At 40.1% G+C, this 23,030-nt stretch overlaps 1 protein-coding gene across 1 annotated transcript in view; it reads left to right on the top strand.

Moving 5' to 3' along the window:
• Dscam1 (Down syndrome cell adhesion molecule 1) overlaps positions 1 to 23,030 on the top strand; it is a 1,447,516-nt gene that overhangs the window by 858,754 nt on the left and 565,732 nt on the right. Inside the window, exons 20-21 of the mRNA XM_071666240.1 lie at positions 12,711 to 12,842; positions 13,072 to 13,261. Coding sequence (XP_071522341.1) covers positions 12,711 to 12,842; positions 13,072 to 13,261 — 322 coding nt within the window. The remainder of the gene's footprint in view (positions 1 to 12,710; positions 12,843 to 13,071; positions 13,262 to 23,030) is intronic.

Genomic DNA, 23,030 nt, shown 5'->3' with positions numbered 1-23,030 from the left:
TTTCACTCCATCTTTCCACCTCCAATTTGGTCTCCCTCTTCTCCTCGTTCCCTCCACCTCCGACACATATATCCTCTTGGTCAATATATATATATATATATATATATATATATATATATATATATATATATATATATATATATATATCAACAATTTATTAAAAAAGGGGGTGACTGTATTGTTGACTGGTTGGTAAGGTTATTTAATGTATGTATGACTCATGGTGAGCTGTCTAAGGATTGGCGGAATGCGTGCATAGTGCCATTATACAAAGGCAAAGGGGATAAGAGTGAGTGCTCAAATTACAGAGGTATAAGTTTGTTGAGTATTCCTGGTAAATTATATGGGAGGGTATTGATTGAGAGGGTGAAGGCATGTACAGAGCATCAGATTGGGGAAGAGCAGTGTGGTTTCAGAAGTGGTAGAGGATGTGTGGATCAGGTGTTTGCTTTGAAGAATGTATGTGAGAAATACTTAGAAAAGCAAATAGATTTGTATGTAGCATTTATGGATCTGGAGAAGGCTTATGATAGAGTTGATAGAGATGCTCTGTGGAAGGTATTAAGAATATATGGTGTGGGAGGCAAGTTGTTAGAAGCAGTGAAAAGTTTTTATCAAGGATGTAAGGCATGTGTACGTGTGGGAAGAGAGGAAAGTGATTGGTTCTCAGTGAATGTAGGTTTGCGGCAGGGGTGTGTGATGTCTCCATGGTTGTTTAATTTGTTTATGGATGGGGTTGTTAGGGAGGTGAATTCAAGAGTTTTGGAAAGAGGGGCAAGTATGAAGTCTGTTGGGGATGAGAGAGCTTGGGAAGTGAGTCAGCTGTTGTCCGCTGATGATAAAGCGCTGGTGGCTGATTCATGTGAGAAACTGCAGAAGCTGGTGACTGAATTTGGTAAAGTGTGTGAAAGAAGAAAGTTAAGAGTAAATGTGAATAAGAGCAAGTTTATTAGGTACAGTAGGGTTGAGGGTCAAGTCAATTGGGAGGTGAGTTTGAATGGAGAAAAACTGGAGGAAGTGAAGTGTTTTAGATATCTGGGAGTGGATCTGGCAGCGGATGGAACCATAGAAGCAGAAGTGGATCATAGGGTGGGGGAGGGGGCGAAAATTCTGGGAGCCTTGAAGAATGTGTGGAAGTCGAGAACATTATCTCGGAAAGCAAAAATGGGTATGTTTGAAGGAATAGTGGTTCCAACAATGTTGTATGGTTGCGAGGCGTGGGCTATGGATAGAGTTGTGCGCAGGAGGATGGATGTGCTGGAAATGAGATGTTTGAGGACAATGTGTGGTGTGAGGTGGTTTGATCGAGTGAGTAACGTAAGGGTAAGAGAGATGTGTGGAAATGAAAAGAGCGTGGTTGAGAGAGCAGAAGAGGGTGTTTTGAAATGGTTTGGGCACATGGAGAGAATGAGTGAGGAAAGAATGACCAAGAGGATATATGTGTCGGAGGTGGAGGGAACGAGGAGAAGAGGGAGACCAAATTGGAGGTGGAAAGATGGAGTGAAAAAGATTTTGTGTGATCGGGGCCTGAACATGCAGGAGGGTTAAAGGAGGGCAAGGAATAGAGTGAATTGGATCGATGTGGTATACCGGGGTTGACGTGCTGTCAGTGGATTGAATCAGGGCATGTGAAGCGTCTGGGGTAAACCATGGAAAGCTGTGTAGGTATGTATATTTGCGTGTGTGGATGTATGTATATACATATGTATGGGGGTGGGTTGGGCCATTTCTTTCGTCTGTTTCCTTGCGCTACCTCCCAAACGCGGTAAACAGCGACAAAGCAAAAAAAAAATATATATATATATATATATATATATATATATATATATATATATATATATATATATATATATATATATATATAGTGGTGATGTGAGAAGGAGATGGAGTGAGTATTTTGAAGGTTTGTTGAATGTGTTTGATGATAGAGTGGCAGATATAGGGTGTTTTGGTCGAGGTGGTGTGCAAAGTGTGAGGGTTAGGGAAAATGATTTGGTAAACAGAGAAGAGGTAGTGAAAGCTTTGCGGAAGATGAAAGCCGGCAAGGCAACAGGTTTGGATGGTATTGTAGTGGAATTTATTAAAAAAGGGGGTGACTGAATTGTTGACTTGTTGGTAAGGTTATTTAATGTATGTATGACTCATGGTGAGGTGCCTGAGGATTGGCGGAATGCGTGCATAGTGCCATTGTACAAAGGCAAAGGGGATAAGAGTGAGTGCTCAAATTACAGAGGTATAAGTTTGTTGAGTATTCCTGGTAAATTATATGGGAGGGTATTGATTGAGAGGGTGAAGGCATGTACAGAGCATCAGATTGGGGAAGAGCAGTGTGGTTTCAGAAGTGGTAGAGGATGTGTGGATCAGGTGTTTGCTTTGAAGAATGTATGTGAGAAATACTTAGAAAAGCAAATGGATTTGTATGTAGCATTTATGGATCTGGAGAAGGCATATGATAGAGTTGATAGAGATGCTCTGTTGAAGGTATTAAGAATATATGGTGTGGGAGGAAAGTTGTTAGAAGCAGTGAAAAGTTTTTATCGAGGATGTAAGGCATGTGTACGTGTAGGAAGAGAGGAAAGTGATTGGTTCTCAGTGAATGTAGGTTTGCGGCAGGGGTGTGTGATGTCTCCATGGTTGTTTAATTTGTTTATGGATGGGGTTGTTAGGGAGGTAAATGCAAGAGTTTTGGAAAGAGGGGCAAGTATGAAGTCTGTTGGGGATGAGAGAGCTTGGGAAGTGAGTCAGTTGTTGTTCGCTGATGATACAGCGCTGGTGGCTGATTCATGTGAGAAACTGCAGAAGCTGGTGACTGAGTTTGGTAAAGTGTGTGGAAGAAGAAAGTTAAGAGTAAATGTGAATAAGAGCTAGGTTATTAGGTACAGTAGGGTTGGGGGTCAAGTCAATTGGGTGGTAAGTTTGAATGGAGAAAAACTGGAGGAAGTAAAGTGTTTTAGATATCTGGGAGTGGATCTGGCAGCGGATGGAACCATGGAAGCAGGAGTGAATCATAGGGTGGGGGAGGGGGCGAAAATCCTGGGAGCCTTGAAGAATGTGTGGAAGTCGAGAAAATTATCTCAGAAAGCTAAAATGGGTATGTTTGAAGGAATAGTGGTTCCAACAATGTTGTATGGTTGCGAGGCGTGGGCTATGGATAGGGTTGTGCGCAGGAGGGTGGATGTGCTGGAAATGAGATGTTTGAGGACAATGTGTGGTGTGAGATGGTTTGATCGAGTAAGTAATGTAAGGGTAACAGAGATGTGTGGAGATAAAAAGAGCGTGGTTGAGAGAGCAGAAGAGGGTGTTTTGAAATGGTTTGGGCACATGGAGAGAATGAGTGAGGAAAGATTGACCAAGAGGATATATGTGTCGGAGGTGGAGGGAACGAGGAGAAGTGGGAGACCAAATTGGAGGTGGAAAGATGGAGTGAAAAAAATTTTGTGTGATCGGGGCCTGAACATGCAGGAGGGTGAAAGGAGGGCAAGGAATAGAGTGAATTGGATAGATGTGGTATACCGGGGTTGATGTGCTGTCAGTGGATTGAATCTGGGCATGTGTAGCGTCTGGGGTAAACCATGGAAAGTTGTGTGGGGCCTGGATTAGGAAAGGGAGCTGTGGTTTCAGGCATTATTGCATGACAGCTAGAGACTGAGTGTGAAGGAATTGGGCCTTTGTTCTCTTTTCCTAGTGCTACCTCGCACACATGAGGGGGGGAGGGGGATGGTATTCCATGTGTGGCGAGGTGGCGATGGGAATGAATAAAGGCAGACAGTGTGAATTGTGTGCATGGGTATATATGTATGTGTCTGTGTGTGTATATATATGTGTACATTGAGATGTATAGGTATGTATATTTGCGTGTGTGGACGTGTATGTATATACATTGTGTATGGGGGTGGGTTTGGCCATTTCTTTTGTCTGTTTCCTTGCGCTACCTCGGAAACGTGGGAGACAGCGACAAAGCAAAATAAAAAATAAAAATATATATATTTTTTTTTTTTTTTTTTTTTTTTTTTTTTTTTTTTTTATACTTTGTCGCTGTCTCCCGCGTATTGCGAGGTAGCGCAAGGAAACAGACGAAAGAAAATGGCCCAACCCCCCCCATACACATGTACATACACACGTCCACACACACAAATATACATACCTACACAGCTTTCCATGGTTTACCCCGGACGCTTCACATGCCTTGATTCAATCCACTGACAGCACATCAACCCCTGTATACCACATCGCTCCAATTCACTCTATTCCTTGCCCTCCTTTCACCCTCCTGCATGTTCAGGCCCCGATCACACAAAATCTTTTTCACTCCATCTTTCCACCTCCAATTTGGTCTCCCTCTTCTCCTCGTTCCCTCCACCTCCGACACATATATCCTCTTGGTCAATCTTTCCTCACTCATTCTCTCCATGTGCCCAAACCATTTTAAAACACTCTCTTCTGCTCTCTCAACCACGCTCTTTTTATTTCCACACCTCTCTCTTACCCTTACGTTACTTACTCGATCAAACCACCTCACACCACACATTGTCCTCAAACATCTCATTTCCAGCACATCCATCCTCCTGCGCACAACTCTATCCATAGCCCATGCCTCGCAACCATACAACATTGTTGGAACTACTATTCCTTCAAACATACCCATTTTTGCTTTCCGGGATAATGTTCTCGACTTCCACACATTTTTCAAGGCTCCCAAAATTTTCGCCCCCTCCCCCACCCTATGATCCACTTCCGCTTCCATGGTTCCATCCGCTGACAGATCCACTCCCAGATATCTAAAACACTTCACTTCCTCCAGTTTTTCACCATTCAAACTCACCTCCCAATTGACTTGACCCTCAGCCCTACTGTACCTAATAACCTTGCTCTTATTCACATTTACTCTTAACTTTCTTCTTCCACACACTTTACCAAACTCCGTCACCAGCTTCTGCAGTTTCTCACATGAATCCGCCACCAGCGCTGTATCATCAGCGAACAACAACTGACTCACTTCCCAAGCTCTCTCATCCCCAACAGACTTCATACTTGCCCCTCTTTCCAAGACTCTTGCATTTACCTCCCTAACAACCCCATCCATAAACAAATTAAACAACCATATATATATATATATATATATATATATATATATATATATATATATATATATATATATATATATATATATATATATATATATATATATACATATATATATTTGCCTATTTCCTTGCACTACCTTGTTAATGTGGGAGACAGCGACAAAGAAAAATGAATGAATAAATTAATATATATATATATATATATATATATATATATATATATATATATATTTTTTTTTTTTTTTTTTGCTTTGTCGCTGTCTCCCGCGTTTGCGAGGTAGCGCAAGGAAACAGACGAAAGAAATGGCCCAACCCACCCCCATACACATGTATATACATACGTCCACACACGCAAATATATATACCTACACCGCTTTCCATGGTTTACCCCAGACGCTTCACATGCCTTGATTCAATCCACTGACAGCACGTCAACCCCGGTATACCAAATCGCTCCAATTCACTCTATTCCTTGCCCAAAATACTCAATCCAACTCCTTCTCACATCACCACTACTTGTTATCACCTCCCATTAACGCCCTTCACTGAAGTTCCCACTTACACACTTTATTTACCTCCTTCCAAAACATCTTTTTATTATCCCTAAAATTTAATGATACTCTCTCACCCCAACTCTCATTTGCATTCTCTTTCACCTCTTGCACCTTTCTCTTGACCTCCTGTCTCTTTCTTTTATACATCTCCCACTCAATTGCATTTTTACCCTGCAAAAATCGTCCAAATGCCTCTCTCTTCTCTTTCACTAATAATCTTATCTCTTCATCCCACCACTCACTACCCTTTCTAATCAACCCACCTCCCACACTTCTCATGCCACAAGCATCTTTTGCGCAATCCATCACTGATTCCCTAAATACATCCCATTCCTCCCCCACTCCCCTTACTTCCATTGTTCTCACCTTTTTCCATCCTGTACTCAGTCTCTCCTGGTACTTCCTCACACAAGTCTCCTTCCCAAGCTCACTCACTCTCACCACCCTCTTCACCCCAACATTCACTCTTCTTTTCTGAAAACCCATACAAATCTTCACCTTCGCCTCCACAAGATAATGATCAGACATCCCTCCAGTTGCACCTCTCAGCACATTTACATCCAAAAGTCTCTCTTTCACGCACCTGTCAATTAACACGTAATCCAATGATGCTCTCTGGCCATCTCTCCTACTTACATACGTATACTTATGTATATCGCGCTTTTTAAACCAGGTATTCCCAATCACCAGTCCTTTATCAGCACATAAATCTACAAGCTCTTCACCATTTCCATTTACAACACTGAACACCCCATGTATACCAATTATTCCCTCAACTGCCACATTACTCACCTTTGCATTCAAATCACCCATCACTATAACCCGGTCTCGTGCATCAAAACCACTAACACACTCATTCAGTTGCTCCCAAAACACTTGCCTCTCATGATCTTTCTTCTCATTTCCAGGTGCATATGCACCAATAATCACACATCTCTCTCCATCAACTTTCAGTTTTACCCATATTAATGGAGAATTTACTTTCTTACATTCTATCACATACTCCCATAACTCCTGTTTCAGGAGTACTGCTACTCCTTCCCTTACTCTTGTCCTCTCACTAACCCCTGACTTTACTCCCAAGACATTCCCAAACCACTCTTCCCCTTTACCCATGAGCTTCGTTTCACTCAGAGCCAAAACATCCAGGTTCCTTTCCTCAAACATACTACCTATCTCTCCTTTTTTCACATCTTGGTTACATCCACACACATTTAGATACCCCAACCTGAGTCTACGAGGAGGATGAGCACTCCCCGCGTGACTCCTTCTGTTTCCCATTTTTTTTAGAAAGTTAGAAAATACAAGGAGAGGAGGATTTCTGGACCCCCGCTCCCGTCCCCTCTAGTCGCCTTCTACGAAACGTGAGGAATGCGAGGGAAGTATTCTTTCACCCCTATCCCCAGGGATAATATATATGTATATATATATATATATATATATATATATATATATATATATATATATATATATATATATATATATATATATTTCTTTCTTTCTTTCAAACTATTCGCCATTTCCCGCGTTAGCAAGGTAGCGTTAAGAACAGAGGACTGGGCCTTTGAGGGAATATCCTCACGTGGCCCCCTTCTCTGTTCCTTCTTTTGGAAAATAATAATAATAAAAAAAAAAAAACGAAAGAAGAGGATTTGAGGAAAGGAACCTGGATGTTTTGGCTCTGAGTGAAACGAAGCTCAAGGGTAAAGGGGAAGAGTGGTTTGGGAATGTCTTGGGAGTAAAGTCAGGGGTTAGTGAGAGGACAAGAGCAAGGGAAGGAGTAGCAGTACTCCTGAAACAGGAGTTGTGGAAGTATGTGATAGAATGTAAGAAAGTAAATTCTCGATTAATATGGGTAAAACTGAAAGTTGATGGAGAGAGATGGGTGATTATTGGTGCATATGCACCTGGGCATGAGAAGAAAGATCATGAGAGGCAAGTGTTTTGGGAGCAGCTGAATGAGTGTGTTAGTGGTTTTGATGCACGAGACCGGGTTATAGTGTTGGGTGATTTGAATGCAAAGGTGAGTAATGTGGCAGTTGAGGGAATAATTGGTATACATGGGGTGTTCAGTGTTGTAAATGGAAATGGTGAAGAGCTTGTAGATTTATGTGCTGAAAAAGGACTGATGATTGGGAATACCTGGTTTAAAAAGCGAGATATACATAAGTATACTTATGTAAGTAGGAGAGATGGCCAGAGAGCGTTATTGGATTACGTGTTAATTGACAGGCGCGCGAAAGAGAGACTTTTGGATGTTAATGTGCTGAGAGGTGCAACTGGAGGGATGTCTGATCATTATCTTGTGGAGGCTAAGGTGAAGATTTGTATGGGTTTTCAGAAAAGAAGAGTGAATGTTGGGGTGAAGAGGGTGGTGAGAGTAAGTGAGCTTGGGAAGGAGACTTGTGTGAGGAAGTACCAGGAGAGACTGAGTACAGAATGGAAAAAGGTGAGAACAATGGAAGTAAGGGGAGTGGGGGAGGAATGGGATGTATTTAGGGAATCAGTGATGGATTGCGCAAAAGATGCTTGTGGCATGAGAAGAGTGGGAGGTGGGTTGATTAGAAAGGGTAGTGAGTGGTGGGATGAAGAAGTAAGAGTATTAGTGAAAGAGAAGAGAGAGGCATTTGGATGATTTTTGCAGGGAAAAAATGAAATTGAGTGGGAGACGTATAAAAGAAAGAGACAGGAGGTCAAGAGAAAGGTGCAAGAGGTGAAAAAAAGGGCAAATGAGAGTTGGGGTGAGAGAGTATCATTAAATTTTAGGGAGAATAAAAAGATGTTCTGGAAGGAGGTAAATAAAGTGCGTAAGACAAGGGAGCAAATGGGAACTTCAGTGAAGGGCGCAAATGGGGAGGTGATAACAAGTAGTGGTGATGTGAGAAGGAGATGGAGTGAGTATTTTGTAGGTTTGTTGAATGTGTTTGATGATAGAGTGGCAGATATAGGGTGTTTTGGTCGAGGTGGTGTGCAAAGTGCGAGGGTTAGGGAAAATGAGTTGGTAAACAGAGAAGAGGTAGTAAAAGCTTTGCGGAAGATGAAAGCCGGCAAGGCAGCAGGTTTGGATGGTATTGCAGTGGAATTTATTAAAAAAGGGGGTGACTGTATTGTTGAAGGGTTGGTAAGGTTATTTAATGTGTGTATGACTCATGGTGAGGTGCCTGAGGATTGGCGGAATGCGTGCATAGTGCCATTGTACAAAGGCAAAGGGGATAAGAGTGAGTGCTCAAATTACAGAGGTATAAGTTTGTTGAGTATTCCTGGTAAATTATATGAGAGGGTATTGATTGAGAGGGTGAAGGCATGTACAGAGCATCAGATTGGGGAAGAGCAGTGTGGTTTCAGAAGTGGTAGAGGATGTGTGGATCATGTGTTTGCTTTGAAGAATGCATGTGAGAAATACTTAGAAAAGCAAATGGATTTGTATGTAGCATTTATGGATCTGGAGAAGGCATATGATAGAGTTGATAGAGATGCTCTGTGGAAGGTATTAAGAATATATGGTGTGGGAGGCAAGTTGTTAGAAGCAGTGAAAAGTTTTTATCGAGGATGTAAGGCATGTGTACGTGTAGGAAGAGAGGAAAGTGATTGGTTCTCAGTGAATGTAGGTTTGCGGCAGGGGTGTGTGATGTCTCCATGGTTGTTTAATTTGTTTATGGTAGGGTTGTTAGGGAGGTGAATGTAAGAGTTTTGGAAAGAGGGGCAAGTATGAAGTCTGTTGGGGATGAGAGAGCTTGGGAAGTGAGTCAGGTTTGTTCGCTGATGATACAGTACTAGTGGCTGATTCATGTGAGAAACTGCAGAAGCTGGTGACTGAGTTTGGTAAAGTGTGTGAAAGAAGAAAGTTAAGAGTAAATGTGAATAAGAGCAAGGTTATTAGGTACAGTAGGGTTGAGGGTCAATTCAATTGGGAGGTAAGTTTGAATGGAGAAAAACTGGAGGAAGTGAAGTGTTTTAGATATCTGGGAGTGGATCTGGCAGCGGATGGAACCATGGAAGCGGAAGTCGATCATAGGGTGGGGGAGGGGGCGAAAATTCTGGGAGCCTTGAAGAATGTGTGGAAGTCGAGAACATTATCTCGGAAAGCAAAAATGGGTATGTTTGAAGGAATAGTGGTTCCAACAATGTTGTATGGTTGCGAGGCGTGGACTATGGATAGAGTTGTGCGCAGGAGGATGGATGTGCTGGAAATGAGATGTTTGAGGACAATGTGTGGTGTGAGGTGGTTTGATCGAGTAAGTAACGTAAGGGTAAGAGAGATGTGTGGAAATAAAAAGAGCATGGTTGAGAGAGCAGAAGAGGGTGTTTTGAAATGGTTTGGTCACATGAAGAGAATGAGTGAGGAAAGATTGACCAAGAGGATATATGTGTCGGAGGTGGAGCGAACGAGGAGAAGAGGGAGACCAAATTGGAGGTGGAAAGATGGAGTGAAAAAGATTTTGTGTGATCGGGGCCTGAACATGCAGGAGGGTGAAAGGAGGGCAAAGAATAGAGTGAATTGGATTGATGTGGTATACCGGGGTTGACGTGCTGTCAGTGGATTGAATCAAGGCATGTGAAGCGTCTGGGGTAAACCATGGAAAGCTGTGTAGGTATGTATATTTGCGTGTGTGGACGTATGTATATACATGTGTATGGGGGGGGGTTGGGCCATTTCTTTCGTCTGTTTCCTTGCGCTACCTCGCAAACGCGAGAGACAGCGACAAAGTATAATAAAAATAATAAATGTATATATATATATATATATATATATATATATATATATATATTTATACATACACACACACATACACACATATACACACATATATATATATATATATATATATATATATATATATATATATATATATATATCTACGACACGCGAGGAATACGTGGGAAGTATTCTTTCACCCCTATCCCCAGGGACAATATACATATATAAACACACACACACACACACACACACATACACACACACGTACACACACACACACACATACATATATATACATATGAAAAATGTAAGAAACAATTTAGAAAACAAACTTTTAGCTTGAAATGAATGAAAAAATGAACGTCACATAATGGTTCAACCTCTGGAGCGATGTGGTATACAGGGGTTGACGTGCTGTCAGTGGATTGAATCAAGGCATGTGAAGCGTCTGGGGTAAACCATGGAAGGCTGTGTAGGTATGTATATTTGCGTGTGTGGACGTGTGTATGTACATGTGTATGGGGGGGGTTGGGCCATTTCTTTCGTCTGTTTCCTTGCGCTACCTCGCAAACGCGGGAGACAGCGACAAAGTATAAAAAAAAAAAAAAAAAAAAAAAAAAAAATATATATATATATATATATATATATATATATATATATATATATACATATGAAAAATGTAAGAAGTAATTTAGAAAACTGAAACTTCTATCTTGAAATGAAATTTAAAAAAAAAAGAAATGAATGTCACATTATGGTTCAACCTCTGGCTGTGGAAAAGGGAAATGTATAATTTATTTACACAAACGTCAATAGTAGTTTTCATCAATTTAACCACTGTATCATACTGCCTGGACCACTTCTCTTATCATGAAACTGGAATATTGGCTTATGATGTTTCTCAATTGTCTTCATTACACAAAGTACAGCCATATCTTGGATACATGAGGGTAGGTAGTTGGTCATCCGCCATAATAAAGCCTTGACAGACCAAAAGTTTATCTAGATCTCAACTTTTCCAGTACATTCATGAAAAACACCTTTTTGCTTTCTATCTCTATCACTTTGAAAAAAATGCTCCCTTAGTTCACATTTCAATGAAAGAATAAGCTTCAATGTCTAAGCTACATTCTTTTCCAATTTCACTATTTTCTTGTCAGAGCACCATGTATGAAACTATCACTCCAGTAACACAACTATAAACATTTACTTTCCCTTTAAAAATGTTCTGGGAAGTCTGTCTCGATACACTGCAGGTCACTCTACCACCTGGCGATGAATCTTCTCTTATCTTAACAAAATTTCTACACTGATATGTAAGGTGACCAGGATATCCACATTTCTTGCAAGCTGTCCTCACATCACCTCCACCAGTTGGATCAGTGTGAGCCAGAGGTCTGTAATGTTGAGTTGAGAGGTGTGCGCTGGGTGGAATAAACCGGATCGATGTGGTATGTGGGGGGAGACGTGCTATCAGTGGACTGATTTATGGAACAATCTACAGGGAACGGCCAAAGAAAGCAGGCCCCTAGTTTCAGTACATTACACATGGCAGCTAGAACGTGGATGTGTCCAAATGAGGCCATTGTTCGTCGCTACCCGACGCTATCGCCCTTACCAGACTCCGGCGGTGGGCACTCCGTCCAACCTACCCTGACGGTGGGGAGACAGGCCATCGGGACAGACCTGAGGGGGAAGGGCGCGAAACTCACAAGTAGCGTACAAAAAGGAAGTTAATTAATGTGATTTTTGTTGCGTGAAATGTTTTTCTGGCCCTCGTGAAACAACTTATTATGTGTTTGGCAGTGTACGAGTGTGTGTTTAATAAATAAAAAAAGAAATATAAATATGTGTATATTTGTATATGTAAGTGAATGGTTTCTTCTTTGTTTCCTTGAACTATCTTGCTAACATGGGAAACAGCAAGCAAGTTTAGTAATGGTAATAGTAATGATAGTAATGCTTCGCCATGGTATACTAATTTTTATTTCAAATGACCATTCGACCTTGCCTAAACATTTCACATTCTTATTTTCAGTGGAAGTAATCATTCTCAGCATATTATTATGAACCTATTTGTTCTCTGGCATTGATTGATGTGTCACTTTGAGTAATAAAATTTTTATATAACACTGGAATTTTGATACATGATTAGACTATCAGCAACACTACATAAACAAATAGCTCTTTTGAATAGGTTGGTTGGGTCTTCTTTCCATGAAGAACCCAGGTTAATAGGGATAAACTGTACAAGATTCTTTTACAGCATATACTTTAGACTGTTAAGTTTGATGACCTGAAAAATGCTGTACCATTACTTCATATTTGGAACAGTTGTCACAAGATGAATGACTTAAAAATTGCAATCTACAGAACATCCAGAACAACCCAGTAGCCTGAAAGTTTTGGATAAGAGTGGTCGCTCAGTGGAACTATCTTGGACACCCCCTTATGATGGAAACTCTCCAATCACTCGTTACATTGTGGAATATAAGCTTAGCCGTCGTAAGTAACAGACAGCTTGATATTGAATTACAAATATGGTAACTTTGTACTTTATGTGTTAAACTATGAATTTGATCCAACACAGAAAAGTGATATATTTCCTATAAAGTGCTGATGCTCTTGGGAGACACAATTTGATGAGTTGTATGTTTGAAAAATCCCCTTATTTTTTAATGAACAATATTTTACAACACACTCGTCTCTTTTTTCTTCTCTTTTTACCCATTAGGAAACTGGGACACTGATGGTGAACGAATGATGGTACCAGGTGACCAGAATATGGCTGCTGTGTTGGATCTACGTCCAGCAACAACATACCACCTTCGTATTGTTGCTAGGAATGAAATTGGTGACTCTGACCCATCTGACACTGTTACAATCATTACTGCTGAAGAAGGTAAGGTTATTCACTTTTTTTAGCTGACCGTTCCCCTCTTTTCCATTATGTAGTTCTAATAAAGCTATCTAATATAATTGGCAGGGGAGGCTAATGATACCACAGTCACTTTAAATACTTGTAAAAACATATCTCTAATATGCCCTTGATAGTTATGAAATAAAGTTTGCTTAAAACAATGCTTTTGTCACTTGCTGATCCCACACCTCATCTTCCTTTATATGAAATTGTGCCACTGTCACTGCCTTCAGGTTGTTTATATTTTATTTAAGTTTGCTTTCTCCATAAGTAAGCTAATTATTCATTTGAATATTGATATTCTTACAGTGGTCTTACTACTAATTTTTGTGATATAATTCTCATACTTATGATAATTTTCATGCTGGTTGGTTTTTGCTAACATTAAACCTGCAATCTTTGTCTTTTGGTTTGTTGATCATTTAGTGCAGATATTATGATATGTATATTCATAAAGAATAAGATATGTATTAGTGAGTATTGAAGTCAATATTAGACTCATCTTGTTAAAAGTAAGTTAATGCTAGCTGACCAATAACCTTGACCTAGAGGGAAACTTTTTTTTATCAATCTTTCATTTTTTTTTTCAAGTATCAAAAGAACTCACTGGTGACCTTCATAGGTGTTATAAAATCCACCAAAGAATATAGTGATCCAGAGCAAATATACAATTAAGGAACAATTATAGGGCAGGTAGTAGTTGGTAGGCAGCCACTAACCATGATGATGTACCACCCGTCTGGGTATCTTAATGGTTGGTGACATCTCTGAAGTGAGCCAGCACTTCAATAGTTGTCAAGATGCATGTCTCTGACCCAGGTAATTGTTTTTTCTTTCTGCCTAACCTACATGTGGATAGTGTCTTTAACCTGTCGCCATAGCCCCATATTAGGAGAATGATTAAGAAGACAAACTGTTTGCTGACAAATTTTGGAATAGCTTTCAAGTATATCGATAAGAAAATATTTAGTAAGCAGTTCATAACCTACATAAGGTTAAAACTAGAATATGTTACTCAGTTTTGGTCACTGCACCTAAAGATGCACCAAAACCTAATAGAGAAAGTCCAAAGGAGGGCAACAAATATGATACCAGAATCAATAGAGCTGAGTTACAGGTGAAGGCTAGAGGCTTTGAATTTGCCCACCTTGGAGAGGAGAACAGTGTAGGGTAACCTGATCACAACCTTTAAAGTTTTGAAACAGATTGACGATAGATTTAGTGAACAGTTCTTTGAGAGATTAGGGATAGAGCAACTAGAGGACTTGACATGAAATTAAACAAGTGACTTGTTCAGAAGGATGTAAAGAAGTACTTGTACAGTATGAGAGCAGTGGATGGATGGAATAAGATGACAAAGCATACATAAATATAAGAAGCTGTATGATGGTAGAATGTCCAAAAGATAGGGCCCTACAATTACAAAATTTCCTCCCATTACAGTACAGATAGGTAAATACAAATAGGTAACTACACTCACATTGAGGACATGATTAATACAGATGGCACACTTAGATTAAACAAGTTCTATGATAGCGGAGAATGTTCAAGAGAAAGGGCTCACAATTGTAAAACTCCCTCCCACTACAGTACAAATAAGTAATTATACACACTCGCATCTGTCAGTAGAGTCCTACTTTTGAAGAATAGTCAAGGAGACTAACTGTCTGCTAACTAATAGTGGATTAGCATTCAAGTTCATAGATAAGGAAATATTCAGCAAGCTATTCACATCCTGTGCAAGGTTAAAACAAGAATGTGCTTTAGTCCCTGCAGCTAAATAAGCACAAAGAACTGATAGGAAAGATCCAAAGGAGAGCAGCAAAGAGGGTACAAGAATAAAGAGAGCTGAGTAAAAGGGAAGGACAGAGTTTCTAAATTTTTCCACTTTGGAAGAAAGAGTAAGAGCAGACATGATCATGACCTTTAAGTTGTTAAAAGCAGTACAGTGAGCAGTTCTTTGAAAAGCATTGGGATAGAACAAATCCAAAACTTGACTTGAAATTAATGAAGAAACTTCTTTAAAAGGATGTGTACAAGAGTTTTGGATGAATGGAATAAAATTACTGAAGGTATTCTTAATACAGACAACATACAGTAATATATGTTGCTTTATAGAAAATGTTCACAAGATTCGGTGGATGTGTTGGAAATGAAATGTTTAAGGACAGTATGTAGTGTGAGATGATGTGATCGAGTAAGTAATGAAATGGTAAGAGAGATATGTGGTAATAAAAAGACTGTGATTGAGAAGGCATAAGAGGGTGTGCTGAAATGGTTTAGAAATATAGAGAGAATGAATGAGGAAAGGTTGACAGAGATGATATATGTATTAAAGTGGAGGGTACAAAAAGAACAAAGTGACCAAATTGGGAGGATGGAGTGAAAAAGATTTTGACTGATATGAGTCTTAACATGCAGTGGGTGAAAAGCATGCATGGGATGGGGTGAATTGGAATGATGTGGTATACTGGTATCAGTGTACTAGTACTGTACTGGTATCAGTGTACTAGTACTGTACTGGTATCAGTGTACTAGTACTGTACTGGTATCAGTGTACTAGTACTGTACTGGTATCAGTGTACTAGTACTGTACTGGTATCAGTGTACTAGTACTGTACTGGTATCAGTGTACTAGTACTGTACTGGTATCAGTGTACTAGTACTGTACTGGTATCAGTGTACTAGTACTGTACTGGTATCAGTGTACTAGTACTGTACTGGTATCAGTGTACTAGTACTGTACTGGTATCAGTGTACTAGTACTGTACTGGTATCAGTGTACTAGTACTGTACTGGTATCAGTGTACTAGTACTGTACTGGTATCAGTGTACTAGTACTGTACTGGTATCAGTGTACTAGTACTGTACTGGTATCAGTGTACTAGTACTGTACTGGTATCAGTGTACTAGTACTGTACTGGTATCAGTGTACTAGTACTGTACTGGTATCAGTGTACTAGTACTGTACTGGTATCAGTGTACTAGTACTGTACTGGTATCAGTGTACTAGTACTGTACTGGTATCAGTGTACTAGTACTGTACTGGTATCAGTGTACTAGTACTGTACTGGTATCAGTGTACTAGTACTGTACTGGTATCAGTGTACTAGTACTGTACTGGTATCAGTGTACTAGTACTGTACTGGTATCAGTGTACTAGTACTGTACTGGTATCAGTGTACTAGTACTGTACTGGTATCAGTGTACTAGTACTGTACTGGTATCAGTGTACTAGTACTGTACTGGTATCAGTGTACTAGTACTGTACTGGTATCAGTGTACTAGTACTGTACTGGTATCAGTGTACTAGTACTGTACTGGTATCAGTGTACTAGTACTGTACTGGTATCAGTGTACTAGTACTGTACTGGTATCAGTGTACTAGTACTGTACTGGTATCAGTGTACTAGTACTGTACTGGTATCAGTGTACTAGTACTGTACTGGTATCAGTGTACTAGTACTGTACTGGTATCAGTGTACTAGTACTGTACTGGTATCAGTGTACTAGTACTGTACTGGTATCAGTGTACTAGTACTGTACTGGTATCAGTGTACTAGTACTGTACTGGTATCAGTGTACTAGTACTGTACTGGTATCAGTGTACTAGTACTGTACTGGTATCAGTGTACTAGTACTGTACTGGTATCAGTGTACTAGTACTGTACTGGTATCAGTGTACTAGTACTGTACTGGTATCAGTGTACTAGTACTGTACTGGTATCAGTGTACTAGTACTGTACTGGTATCAGTGTACTAGTACTGTACTGGTATCAGTGTACTAGTACTGTACTGGTATCAGTGTACTAGTACTGTACTGGTATCAGTGTACTAGTACTGTACTGGTATCAGTGTACTAGTACTGTACTGGTATCAGTGTACTAGTACTGTACTGGTATCAGTGTACTAGTACTGTACTGGTATCAGTGTACTAGTACTGTACTGGTATCAGTGTACTAGTACTGTACTGGTATCAGTGTACTAGTACTGTACTGGTATCAGTGTACTAGTACTGTACTGGTATCAGTGTACTAGTACTGTACTGGTATCAGTGTACTAGTACTGTACTGGTATCAGTGTACTAGTACTGTACTGGTATCAGTGTACTAGTACTGTACTGGTATCAGTGTACTAGTACTGTACTGGTATCAGTGTACTAGTACTGTACTGGTATCAGTGTACTAGTACTGTACTGGTATCAGTGTACTAGTACTGTACTGGTATCAGTGTACTAGTACTGTACTGGTATCAGTGTACTAGTACTGTACTGGTATCAGTGTACTAGTACTGTACTGGTATCAGTGTACTAGTACTGTACTGGTATCAGTGTACTAGTACTGTACTGGTATCAGTGTACTAGTACTGTACTGGTATCAGTGTACTAGTACTGTACTGGTATCAGTGTACTAGTACTGTACTGGTATCAGTGTACTAGTACTGTACTGGTATCAGTGTACTAGTACTGTACTGGTATCAGTGTACTAGTACTGTACTGGTATCAGTGTACTAGTACTGTACTGGTATCAGTGTACTAGTACTGTACTGGTATCAGTGTACTAGTACTGTACTGGTATCAGTGTACTAGTACTGTACTGGTATCAGTGTACTAGTACTGTACTGGTATCAGTGTACTAGTACTGTACTGGTATCAGTGTACTAGTACTGTACTGGTATCAGTGTACTAGTACTGTACTGGTATCAGTGTACTAGTACTGTACTGGTATCAGTGTACTAGTACTGTACTGGTATCAGTGTACTAGTACTGTACTGGTATCAGTGTACTAGTACTGTACTGGTATCAGTGTACTAGTACTGTACTGGTATCAGTGTACTAGTACTGTACTGGTATCAGTGTACTAGTACTGTACTGGTATCAGTGTACTAGTACTGTACTGGTATCAGTGTACTAGTACTGTACTGGTATCAGTGTACTAGTACTGTACTGGTATCAGTGTACTAGTACTGTACTGGTATCAGTGTACTAGTACTGTACTGGTATCAGTGTACTAGTACTGTACTGGTATCAGTGTACTAGTACTGTACTGGTATCAGTGTACTAGTACTGTACTGGTATCAGTGTACTAGTACTGTACTGGTATCAGTGTACTAGTACTGTACTGGTATCAGTGTACTAGTACTGTACTGGTATCAGTGTACTAGTACTGTACTGGTATCAGTGTACTAGTACTGTACTGGTATCAGTGTACTAGTACTGTACTGGTATCAGTGTACTAGTACTGTACTGGTATCAGTGTACTAGTACTGTACTGGTATCAGTGTACTAGTACTGTACTGGTATCAGTGTACTAGTACTGTACTGGTATCAGTGTACTAGTACTGTACTGGTATCAGTGTACTAGTACTGTACTGGTATCAGTGTACTAGTACTGTACTGGTATCAGTGTACTAGTACTGTACTGGTATCAGTGTACTAGTACTGTACTGGTATCAGTGTACTAGTACTGTACTGGTATCAGTGTACTAGTACTGTACTGGTATCAGTGTACTAGTACTGTACTGGTATCAGTGTACTAGTACTGTACTGGTATCAGTGTACTAGTACTGTACTGGTATCAGTGTACTAGTACTGTACTGGTATCAGTGTACTAGTACTGTACTGGTATCAGTGTACTAGTACTGTACTGGTATCAGTGTACTAGTACTGTACTGGTATCAGTGTACTAGTACTGTACTGGTATCAGTGTACTAGTACTGTACTGGTATCAGTGTACTAGTACTGTACTGGTATCAGTGTACTAGTACTGTACTGGTATCAGTGTACTAGTACTGTACTGGTATCAGTGTACTAGTACTGTACTGGTATCAGTGTACTAGTACTGTACTGGTATCAGTGTACTAGTACTGTACTGGTATCAGTGTACTAGTACTGTACTGGTATCAGTGTACTAGTACTGTACTGGTATCAGTGTACTAGTACTGTACTGGTATCAGTGTACTAGTACTGTACTGGTATCAGTGTACTAGTACTGTACTGGTATCAGTGTACTAGTACTGTACTGGTATCAGTGTACTAGTACTGTACTGGTATCAGTGTACTAGTACTGTACTGGTATCAGTGTACTAGTACTGTACTGGTATCAGTGTACTAGTACTGTACTGGTATCAGTGTACTAGTACTGTACTGGTATCAGTGTACTAGTACTGTACTGGTATCAGTGTACTAGTACTGTACTGGTATCAGTGTACTAGTACTGTACTGGTATCAGTGTACTAGTACTGTACTGGTATCAGTGTACTAGTACTGTACTGGTATCAGTGTACTAGTACTGTACTGGTATCAGTGTACTAGTACTGTACTGGTATCAGTGTACTAGTACTGTACTGGTATCAGTGTACTAGTACTGTACTGGTATCAGTGTACTAGTACTGTACTGGTATCAGTGTACTAGTACTGTACTGGTATCAGTGTACTAGTACTGTACTGGTATCAGTGTACTAGTACTGTACTGGTATCAGTGTACTAGTACTGTACTGGTATCAGTGTACTAGTACTGTACTGGTATCAGTGTACTAGTACTGTACTGGTATCAGTGTACTAGTACTGTACTGGTATCAGTGTACTAGTACTGTACTGGTATCAGTGTACTAGTACTGTACTGGTATCAGTGTACTAGTACTGTACTGGTATCAGTGTACTAGTACTGTACTGGTATCAGTGTACTAGTACTGTACTGGTATCAGTGTACTAGTACTGTACTGGTATCAGTGTACTAGTACTGTACTGGTATCAGTGTACTAGTACTGTACTGGTATCAGTGTACTAGTACTGTACTGGTATCAGTGTACTAGTACTGTACTGGTATCAGTGTACTAGTACTGTACTGGTATCAGTGTACTAGTACTGTACTGGTATCAGTGTACTAGTACTGTACTGGTATCAGTGTACTAGTACTGTACTGGTATCAGTGTACTAGTACTGTACTGGTATCAGTGTACTAGTACTGTACTGGTATCAGTGTACTAGTACTGTACTGGTATCAGTGTACTAGTACTGTACTGGTATCAGTGTACTAGTACTGTACTGGTATCAGTGTACTAGTACTGTACTGGTATCAGTGTACTAGTACTGTACTGGTATCAGTGTACTAGTACTGTACTGGTATCAGTGTACTAGTACTGTACTGGTATCAGTGTACTAGTACTGTACTGGTATCAGTGTACTAGTACTGTACTGGTATCAGTGTACTAGTACTGTACTGGTATCAGTGTACTAGTACTGTACTGGTATCAGTGTACTAGTACTGTACTGGTATCAGTGTACTAGTACTGTACTGGTATCAGTGTACTAGTACTGTACTGGTATCAGTGTACTAGTACTGTACTGGTATCAGTGTACTAGTACTGTACTGGTATCAGTGTACTAGTACTGTACTGGTATCAGTGTACTAGTACTGTACTGGTATCAGTGTACTAGTACTGTACTGGTATCAGTGTACTAGTACTGTACTGGTATCAGTGTACTAGTACTGTACTGGTATCAGTGTACTAGTACTGTACTGGTATCAGTGTACTAGTACTGTACTGGTATCAGTGTACTAGTACTGTACTGGTATCAGTGTACTAGTACTGTACTGGTATCAGTGTACTAGTACTGTACTGGTATCAGTGTACTAGTACTGTACTGGTATCAGTGTACTAGTACTGTACTGGTATCAGTGTACTAGTACTGTACTGGTATCAGTGTACTAGTACTGTACTGGTATCAGTGTACTAGTACTGTACTGGTATCAGTGTACTAGTACTGTACTGGTATCAGTGTACTAGTACTGTACTGGTATCAGTGTACTAGTACTGTACTGGTATCAGTGTACTAGTACTGTACTGGTATCAGTGTACTAGTACTGTACTGGTATCAGTGTACTAGTACTGTACTGGTATCAGTGTACTAGTACTGTACTGGTATCAGTGTACTAGTACTGTACTGGTATCAGTGTACTAGTACTGTACTGGTATCAGTGTACTAGTACTGTACTGGTATCAGTGTACTAGTACTGTACTGGTATCAGTGTACTAGTACTGTACTGGTATCAGTGTACTAGTACTGTACTGGTATCAGTGTACTAGTACTGTACTGGTATCAGTGTACTAGTACTGTACTGGTATCAGTGTACTAGTACTGTACTGGTATCAGTGTACTAGTACTGTACTGGTATCAGTGTACTAGTACTGTACTGGTATCAGTGTACTAGTACTGTACTGGTATCAGTGTACTAGTACTGTACTGGTATCAGTGTACTAGTACTGTACTGGTATCAGTGTACTAGTACTGTACTGGTATCAGTGTACTAGTACTGTACTGGTATCAGTGTACTAGTACTGTACTGGTATCAGTGTACTAGTACTGTACTGGTATCAGTGTACTAGTACTGTACTGGTATCAGTGTACTAGTACTGTACTGGTATCAGTGTACTAGTACTGTACTGGTATCAGTGTACTAGTACTGTACTGGTATCAGTGTACTAGTACTGTACTGGTATCAGTGTACTAGTACTGTACTGGTATCAGTGTACTAGTACTGTACTGGTATCAGTGTACTAGTACTGTACTGGTATCAGTGTACTAGTACTGTACTGGTATCAGTGTACTAGTACTGTACTGGTATCAGTGTACTAGTACTGTACTGGTATCAGTGTACTAGTACTGTACTGGTATCAGTGTACTAGTACTGTACTGGTATCAGTGTACTAGTACTGTACTGGTATCAGTGTACTAGTACTGTACTGGTATCAGTGTACTAGTACTGTACTGGTATCAGTGTACTAGTACTGTACTGGTATCAGTGTACTAGTACTGTACTGGTATCAGTGTACTAGTACTGTACTGGTATCAGTGTACTAGTACTGTACTGGTATCAGTGTACTAGTACTGTACTGGTATCAGTGTACTAGTACTGTACTGGTATCAGTGTACTAGTACTGTACTGGTATCAGTGTACTAGTACTGTACTGGTATCAGTGTACTAGTACTGTACTGGTATCAGTGTACTAGTACTGTACTGGTATCAGTGTACTAGTACTGTACTGGTATCAGTGTACTAGTACTGTACTGGTATCAGTGTACTAGTACTGTACTGGTATCAGTGTACTAGTACTGTACTGGTATCAGTGTACTAGTACTGTACTGGTATCAGTGTACTAGTACTGTACTGGTATCAGTGTACTAGTACTGTACTGGTATCAGTGTACTAGTACTGTACTGGTATCAGTGTACTAGTACTGTACTGGTATCAGTGTACTAGTACTGTACTGGTATCAGTGTACTAGTACTGTACTGGTATCAGTGTACTAGTACTGTACTGGTATCAGTGTACTAGTACTGTACTGGTATCAGTGTACTAGTACTGTACTGGTATCAGTGTACTAGTACTGTACTGGTATCAGTGTACTAGTACTGTACTGGTATCAGTGTACTAGTACTGTACTGGTATCAGTGTACTAGTACTGTACTGGTATCAGTGTACTAGTACTGTACTGGTATCAGTGTACTAGTACTGTACTGGTATCAGTGTACTAGTACTGTACTGGTATCAGTGTACTAGTACTGTACTGGTATCAGTGTACTAGTACTGTACTGGTATCAGTGTACTAGTACTGTACTGGTATCAGTGTACTAGTACTGTACTGGTATCAGTGTACTAGTACTGTACTGGTATCAGTGTACTAGTACTGTACTGGTATCAGTGTACTAGTACTGTACTGGTATCAGTGTACTAGTACTGTACTGGTATCAGTGTACTAGTACTGTACTG

Source organism: Panulirus ornatus, chromosome 11, assembly GCF_036320965.1.
Source record: "Panulirus ornatus isolate Po-2019 chromosome 11, ASM3632096v1, whole genome shotgun sequence".
Lineage (NCBI taxonomy): Eukaryota > Metazoa > Arthropoda > Malacostraca > Decapoda > Palinuridae > Panulirus > Panulirus ornatus.
Note: the sequence above shows the minus strand (reverse complement) of the source record. Positions and strands in the feature narration are given on the sequence as shown.